We start from the raw sequence: 9104 nt of genomic DNA on the forward strand, positions 1-9104 counted from the left end.
ACATCTAGTGAAGGAGAATTATGTTGATTTAAATAGCAAATTCGTTTCCTCTTCTCCCGGATTGATTTCATTCAAGCGCAGCTCACGAGATCGAAATGTGAGAAATAGGGTGGAATGAGAATATGAAAATCAAAAATGGTGCCTACAATCGCACAATTTGTTCCAGTTTCGGTTATACAATCACTCTTAAAACACTGAACATCAGTCGAGCAAATGTTGAACGAATTCGACGAAACATGCTTGAAAATTACGGACGCTCCATTCAACGTTCAACCGGAACGAATATGATATTCTAGTATCAAAGCGCATCAAAGCCGAGAAATTGACATGGTAAACGACCTAATTTTAGAGCCGAGCAAAGAGACTAGCAGTTTCCAGAAGAGACAGCTTCAGAAATTTGAATGCTTCGCAAGTAAGAGAAAAATGTACTCACCGCTACCCAAGTAAAGACGAGTGACTCCTTTGTTCAGGAAAGAAAATCAAGTGGGCCAGGCCCGTTATGCTTATTAAGGTCGTATTACTGTAGACTACTAATTTTCAAGAGATGAAAAAGACCCAACTGGAAGGCCGTCACTCCTCATCAGTAGCGCTAACATTTATCGGGGGTCGGGGGAGGGGGCGGATGTCAGCAGTACTATAATTGTACAAATCGAGAAACAAAGGAGAAACGGTGACACAGCTGATCTTCTAAATAATGGGATTCAGTTTTGATTTTAGCCTTATTATTGTGTGTGAGAAATCAAATAGCGAAAATAGCACCACAGGATTCTTTTCTGTGTTAACTGCCTTGATTACTTAATTTAGAAAATAATTTTAACTTCCGCAACCAATAAAACCATTATAAGCAGCCAACCCTTCTATATAAATCTGCATCGAGAACGAAAGGGCCTCATACTATTGGCAAATCTCAAAAGCGAATTACCCAAAAGAAGTGTGTCTCGACAAGATTACCATAGCGTATCCTAGGAAAAACATTTGGTCATTGTTGTACTGCTCAAGTCCCTTGACGCGCCTCTCTTCGCCACGTTTTCTTAGGTAGTTTTTGTAAGCCTGCAACACAAACGAGGAATCACAGAGATAGGGAATAACCGAAATGAACTGGTCGGAAAATGTTAGCACGCCTTGCTGAAAAAACATACTCTGAAAGCTTGCTTCACGCCTCCGTTGTCAGCAATGTTCTCTCCTTGTGTTAGTTTTCCGCTGATTTTGAAACCAGTTCCAGGTACCTAATTTGACAATTTCTCCCACGAGTAAACAGTGAGTAAACAGTACAATACAATTCTGATTTCAACCTACTTCAATTTTTCCGTACTGGTTGATAATGCATTGAGCTCGTTCTTGAAACTTCTTTTTAACTTCGGGATCCCACCATTCTCGGAGATTACCAACAGAATCAAACTGCCGCCCTAAGAAAATGCAACCCAAAAATTGAGTCAACACAGCTCTATCTTTTATAGGTTCCTTTTATGGGACTAACTAAATCGTAGAGGCAGAGATAGTCTTTAGAATTCCTCTGGAAAAGAGTATATCGTTCAAGCAGGAAAAAAAGACAAATGCATCGGCATATATGCGTCGGCAACCATATTCAAGAGACTACTATCGAATAGATTCACCTTCATCGTCAAATCCGTGAGTGATTTCGTGTCCTATAACTGCTCCTCCACGGATCTCCCTCACTAGAGGGATCACAGCCGGTTAGTCGCGAGGCTACGTGGCGCGTCCCCGGGTGGCGGATAGGGGGCTAATCGCGGACCAAAAGCGACCTTGCGCTTGCCCAGAGACGCAGGTGGATTCAGGGGATGGACTCCCTGTTTCTGCTGAGCCAGGACTGACTCATGACATCCTTGTATCCCGCACGTCGGTCCGGCCAAAAGCCTGCAATCAAGTGACTGGGAGGTGCAAGGGAGGCGGTTTGGAGTCGCCTCCAACAAATAAGCTCCACATGTCCACACCGGGAGAACGGAAGTTCTCCCAGAAACTCATGGGACTAGAGGCTTGCAACCTGCCCATGGGTTTTAAAATTTTTAAGCAAAACACAGTAATAGAAAAGAGTCTCCTGATTCCGGAGGAAAGCCTGGTACGGTAGCGCCAGGTAGGACGGGGTTGCAGGAGTCAAGTACGACGTCATCGGACTGACCGAGACGAGACGACGTCACCCTCTCAACGCCGTATATGAAACTGGAGAAGAACTGTTCTTAGGAACATGCGACAGTAGAGGTGTTGGTGGAGTTGGCGTCCTCGTCAACACGAGTATGGCAAAGAACATCGACTCTTTTGAACAACTTACGACCCGAATCGGACGTCTGCGGATGAGAAGATGTGGCCCAATACCAGCTTTGACTATCTTCGTCGTTTACGCTCCAACATCAAGCTACGAAGAAGAAGAAGTCGAAGCTTTCTATATGGACCTGGAGAAGTTCTACCAAGAAGATCATGCCTTCTACAAGGTCATAGTTGGCGATTTCAACGCTAAGGTTGGCCCAAGAAGAACGCTGGAGGAACTTCACATCGGGACCCACGGCCTACAATGGAATGACCAGGGAGAGAGGCTCTCCGAGTTCATCATGACGACTAAGACCATCCATGGGAACTCGCAATTTCAGAAGCCTTCTTCTTTACGCTGGACGTGGGAGTCACCCGGTGGAGGGTACCGTAATGAAATAGACCACATCATCGTCAATAAAAGGTTCTGCCTGACGGACGTCGGTGTTGTACCAAAGTTCTATACGGGATCGGACCATCGCCTCCTCCGAGGAAGATTTTCTTTCACAAGGAGAGCAGAGAAAGCCGCCAAGTTCAGAGAGAGAAATCCCAGGACTACCATCAACTGGGATCTCTTCGCTACGCTAGTCGGCTTTTGGGAAGATTCTGCAATGGACAACATCGACGAGGAATATGACCGGCTTGTCGAACACCTTCACGACTGCGCGAAGAAGGCTGGGAGTTTTAAAACCACCAAGAGGCGTCTGTCTCTTAAAACTCTTGAGCTGATACGCCAGCGTGGAGCAGCACGAGCCGCAGGGAACCAAGAACTCACGTCCGAGCTCGCAAGGCTTTGCCGAGAGGCGATAAAGGAAGACCTTAAAGAGAGAAGAGCAGAAGTGCTGGCTGAAGCTGTAGAGGCGAGGAAAAGCATCCGATATGCCCGTCGAGACTTCGCCAGTCGCAAGACGAGGATGACTGCTCTCCGGAACCCAAAGGGAACAGCCATTGCATCGAGAAGGGGGATGGAGAAAATCATCTACGACTTCTACTCTGATCTCTTCGACAGCCATGTCCACTTGCCTCCTCACCATCTGAGGGAAGATGGACAAGTCATTCCAGAGGTTCTCCCGTCCGAAATACGACATGCTATCATGTCGGTAAGAAATCGTACGGCACCCGGTCCCGACAGAATAAGACCAGAACACCTGAAGAGCCTTCCGCCAGTACTCATCAACACCCTGGCGAGGCTCTTTACACGCTATCTGTCGGAATGCAAGGTTCCTAAACAGTGGAAGACCAGCAAGACCGTGTTGTTGTATAAAAAGGGAGATCCATATGACATCGGCAACTATCGCCCAATCTGCCTACTGTCCGTCATCTACAAGCTCTTTACAAGAGTAATCCTTAATAGGATTGAAAAAGTCTTGGATGAAGGACAGCCATGCGAGCAAGCAGGGTTTCGAAAAGGATTCAGCACGATTGACCACATTCACACTGTTTCGAAACTCATCGAGGTATCACGAGAGTACAAGATGCCGCTCTGTCTCACCTTCATCGACTTAAAGAAGGTTTTCGACTCGGTTGAGACGGAAGCGGTCGTGGAAGCCTTGGACAACCAAGGCGTCCCTACTCAATATATAAAGGTACTTCGAGAGTTGTACAGTAACTTCACGACCAGAATTTCGCCATTCTACAAGAACATCATCATTGACGTGAAGAGGGGGTCCGACAGGGTGATACAATTTCACCCAAAATATTCACAGCCACCCTCGAGAACGCAATGCGAAAGTTGGAATGGGACGACATGGGAGTGAAGGTTGATGGTCGGCAGCTACACCATTTGCGCTTTGCTGATGACATCGTACTGGTAACACCTAGCATCAGCCAAGCGGAACGAATGCTGACCGAATTCGACGAAACATGTGGATGCATCGGTCTTCAGCTGAATCTACAAAAGACGATGTTCATGCGGAACGGATGGGTCTCGGATGCCCCATTCACGCTCAACGGAACGAACATATCCGAATGCACCAGCTACGTTTATCTGGGTCGGGAACTGAACATGATGAACGACCTGACCCCCGAGCTGGGCAGGAGGAGACGAGCGGCTTGGGGAGCGTACAAGAGCATCGAGGATGTAGTGAAGAAGACCAGGAACACCCGGCTCCGTGCTCACCTCTTCAACACCACCGTACTTCCTGCTTTGACCTATGCTTCGGAAACCTGGGCATTTCGCAAGCAGGAAGAAAACGCGGTGAGCGTCATTGAACGCGCAATTGAGAGAGTGATGCTAGGAGTATCCCGTTTCACGCAAGTGAGGGACGGGATTCGAAGTTCTCTCCTACGTCAGCGATCGAAGATTAGAGACGCCGCCGCGTTTGCCAAGGAAAGTAAAATAAGGTGGGCCGGACACGTGATGCGCTTTAATGACAACCGTTGGACCAGAGCCGTGAGCGACTGGGTTCCCCGCGATATTAAGCGCACTACAGGAAGACCGCCGACCCGATGGTCAGATTTCTTCACGAAGTCCTTGAAAGAAAAATATGATGCTCTTCGTGTCCCACGCGAAAGGAGGAACCACTGGGCTACTCTGGCACGCGATCGGGACAAATGGAAGAATTACTGTCGCCCGCTCGACCAGTTCGAAGATCAACGGGAGTCAAGGTGATCAAGGTGATAACTGCTCCTATACCGCCATAGTTTAGAGCTCTAGAAAAGTGTTAAGGAAATTATGAAAATCATCCTTTTTCAATTTCTGAACCCTAATTTTGTAAGGGAGTTGGTTCTAAGATACAAATGAACTGGATACAATTCCTAAGATTTCCTTTTCTTGTGAAGGTGTCAATGTGACCACGGTGGTTGTGTCTTAATATTAACACGTCGACGACGAGCCATTTTTTTCATGACTGTCACGTGGGACGACAAATTTTTCTTTGTTGGTTTGTTGTTGTTTGTTTGTTCACTTTTGAATAAATGAATGAGTGGTTATGATCGAAAATATTAAAGAACCATTAAAGTTAAAAGTTAAAAATGTGAAATTCAAAAATATTAAATAATAAATTTAAAATCGAGAACAAACTCAAGTAAATTCAAACTAAATATTTAAAAAAATATAAGATAATAAATTAGGGTCAAAATTACATAAAAATAATTTAAAAGATCAAAATAATGTAAAACTAAAAAATATATAAAATTCAAAATTTAAAAAAATAATTAAAATGGAGGGGCAAGAAGGAAATTCATTTTCAAAGAATTCGTTGACCTCAGCGACCAGATGCCTATACTCCGTTTGTGAGGAGGACAACCAAGCGGTATATCCTGCTATTTTTTCACCTCGTAACCCAGACTGCTTTGGTCAACGCTTAGTTATTGTATTGCGAGAAGGTCAAGAAAATCAGAATCAATTACTTCAAAGAGCTGATTGCTGACGAATTGCTGTACAAGTACTTCATCTCGATCAGCAGTTTAGGATCTCACAAGCGGAAGCTGGTATCTAATTCAAGTGCAAAGGGTAAAGAGAGACGGTTTTGCTCTGACTGCTACAGCTCGATCTCTGCAATTTCAGGCAGATTGACCTAATCTGGCTAAGAGGACTAAGGCAAAATGCAGTGAGTGCAACAAATTTTGTTGTTTGGATTATTTCCAAACTGCTCATAATTGTTAGTTGTTGGTAACAAATGTTGTTGGAAATAATTTGTAATTGTTGGTAAATAAAAAAATAAATACAAATATAAAAAAAACCTTGAAATTGAATGGATGGTTGGTTGATGTCAACATAAGACACTTCTAAGCCTAAACCGGTTATTTGAACAGAAAACAAACAATCTCGCACATTTTGTTTGAAATAATATACCGTCGCGAAGCATTGAGCGACGTCGTCCCACAAGACAGACTGGCTGTCGCGCACCATTGAGCAACATTGTCGTCAACGTGTTAAAAGTTTCCATGGGAAGCCTAAAATAAAGCAGATGGGCAAACCATGAGGCTGAGCAGGCTTGTCGCTGGCTCAGCTGACGGAATAATGGATAGGATCAATACCCCACAAGATTTTATTGGTTCCAAGCCGTTTCAGAGTTTCTGCTTAGGTTACTGAATGATTTTGCAGACCAGAAAACACGATACAACAGGTAGAAAAGCACCATCAGGCTTGCTTCTATTCATCTTGCACTCGTACGGTGGACCAGAGTTCGAAACATAACAAGGTGCAAGGTGCGTGCCTTGAAGGTGTTCTGTATCCGAATGCTAGGCGCAGCACTGCTCTGGCTAGGAATGTGGAACTTTCCATCTTGGGATCAACATACCACAATGGAATGGTCGGAAATTCCAGTTAAGACTTCAGTCATAATTCGCGGGGGTTAAGGAACGTTTATGCTGCTCGTTAAGCGTTACTCGGAGAGCCCATCGCTGCGCTACACTATTTCAGTGTCACTATCACTAGTGTCACAGGTGTGCTGGTGAGATGCTGGCGCATAATATGAGGGTTTTAAACTTAGTAAAGGTAACGAGTGATTCATTGGAAAAAGTTTATCAAAAAAGAGGAAGCAAACAAAAAAAGGCGTCTACTTACTGCGTATACGATAAGGACTCTCTCTCTCTAATCGTTGAGGTTTTGGAACGCGTGTTGGCCTATACAATGACTTGCGGTGGCCAGCCGATGTGTCAGGTCAGTGTTTTTATCCTCCCACACAAGTCTGGTACCAATTTATCGACCCCGGAGGGATGAAGGGCTTGGTTTGCACTAGGGCGGTTTCGAACCCTCGACCGTGTGGCTACAACGGACCTCTAACCGACTGCGCCACACCCGCCCCCTCTCTCTCTCTATATATATATATATATATATATATATATACGGACATAAGCATCGTAATATCGTCATTTTCCGAATAACCAGAACAAAAGGAAGAATGGAAGAGTGAGTAATCCTATTCGGTATAAGAGCATCGATAGCAAAAACGTAATGGTACCTTACCTGATACCACTACGTTACACTCGTTCTGTAGCCAAACTCAGAGCTCGCTACAACTCTATTTTAAAAAGAAGCTAAAAATGATGTGGCCTTACATAAGGTCTGTGGATTATTATAACAGAAAATGAAAGAAATTACAGATTGTTGACGTGAAAAGTTAACAGAAGATTTGATAACCACGCTTAAAGCGGCATTTCACGAGATTGAAATGTTGGAGTCTCTATGGGAGGTCATAAAGCTCTTGTTATAAATTACGAGTGCGAGCGGTAGCCACGCTCAATTCTCCATTTTCCCCTAACCAGGGTCAAGCGTGGGATGGAACACGACCCTCTCGAATACGAGGAAACCTCCCCCACCCTCCTTCTCCTCCAACGTTCCTGCGTCAGTTTTCGACAGTTTTTGCTGCTAATTCAATATGTTGGAAATTTCATGTGTTTCGAAAAGTCGAAAATTAGCTGGGGAACAAATAGCAAACGTGAAAAAAACGAAGAAACGAAGAAATACCCTTCACTAGAAGACGCAAATTGCTGTAGAAATACTGGTATTGAAATATTTCCATTTTTGTACTATTCTATTTCTACTCTGAAATCTATGAATTAGCTTCAAATTCTGATAAAAGCACATGACATGACAAAAAATAGGATAGTCAGTTGCATATGTCGAATCACAGAGTGACGAAGGAAAAAAAAAGTACAAAAAAAATCAACATTTTGTCCCTCTAATTACAATGCGTCCTCTCAGGTTCGATTCCCTGATGGGGCAAATTTTTGCAAAAGAGATAGAAACTTGAAACAACTTTTACAAAATAAAGAATTTAATTTTACGCAGTATGCAGCAGTTTAAAAGCATGTTTAGCAAAATTTAATGACCAAAAAGATTTCGTGCACATTGTTAGGTCTGGGAGATCGCGAATATTTTCGTCATAAAAGGACCAAAAGAAGAAGTTCAAGTAGTTTTTGAGGGAAGAAAGTCCACTCTAAAAACACTCTTATCGCTGTTTTTCCCACATTTCAGTCTTTTTGGAATTTTGCTGGGACGGAATTTGAAATTTTCCGACATTTTTTGGGTTTGTCCCATTCAAATTTTCAGAAAACCAGACGATCCGGAAAGGAGATATTTCGCACATAGGGGTTTTCTTAGAATCTCCATTTGAATATATTGCTGATTTTTTTTTAAAACGTCGTTCCATTTTTTTTGCAATGGAAAAAATATATATATATTCATCGCTTCCTTAACTAGATTTTGAAAAAAAAGTGCAAAAACGCATGAGAAAATCATACCGAGACTTTCTTGCGGGAACATAACTCATGATAGGACTCAGCCTGCGGGAAAGCGATCAAGGAAGTCCTTAATGTGAAAAGGGTTAGTGACGATCTCATTGGACCTGGCTAAAGAACCAAAGAGCACTCTTCCCAGTTTCCTCCCATCTTACCATTAATACCGCAGCGATAATCGCTCTACACATTTCGAATGAAACTCTGCAGTAAGAAAAGCAATGAGGAAAGTTATCCACCATTCTTACTCTAATCTCTTGGACGGCACTCTCCACATGCCTATTCAAAATTTTAGAAAAATTGAATCGAAGAACACCTTTTAGGGAACGAACCCGACTTGGTGTATATAGAAATCTTGCTGCCAATCCCTTCTTTACTCTCTGACAAAGTATACTGAGTCATTATTTCTTTCCTCCAACTTTCAGTGCGTCTTCAATTCATCCGAGACGGATGAGTTTATGGAAATATTGATCAAATTCTCGAGATACGCAGCAAATTCGGTTCAGACGGAGCGTCTCAACTGAAGTCGTCTGTTGCTGATGTTAATGGAATCTTTTACAAATGTGGTCATGATTTTTATCAGTTAAAATGTTCTTCACTTCATTGATTGTTTCTAATTTTGTTGTTGCTTTTATATTTGAAATAAGGAATGTTGTCGA

At 43.2% G+C, this 9104-nt stretch overlaps 1 protein-coding gene across 2 annotated transcripts; it reads left to right on the forward strand.

Moving 5' to 3' along the window:
- Positions 1-1942: 1942 nt before the first annotated feature.
- On the forward strand, positions 1943-4873 carry RB195_019098 (uncharacterized protein; the record flags this gene model as incomplete). 2 transcript variants are annotated; one of them, XM_064186800.1, is made up of 3 exons in its annotated part: positions 1943-2012; positions 2110-3867; positions 3969-4873. In XM_064186800.1, 3 exons carry the CDS (start codon positions 1943-1945, stop codon positions 4871-4873), a joined length of 2733 nt encoding a protein of 910 aa, XP_064042680.1. The 2 variants fall into 2 exon arrangements, with proteins under 2 accessions (XP_064042680.1, XP_064042681.1); XM_064186799.1 differs by lacking the exon at positions 1943-2012 and having other exon boundaries at positions 2253-3848; positions 3938-4873.
- Between the last annotated feature and the right edge of the window lie 4231 nt (positions 4874-9104).

This window comes from Necator americanus, chromosome II (assembly GCF_031761385.1).
Source record: "Necator americanus strain Aroian chromosome II, whole genome shotgun sequence".
NCBI classification, from domain to species: domain Eukaryota; kingdom Metazoa; phylum Nematoda; class Chromadorea; order Rhabditida; family Ancylostomatidae; genus Necator; species Necator americanus.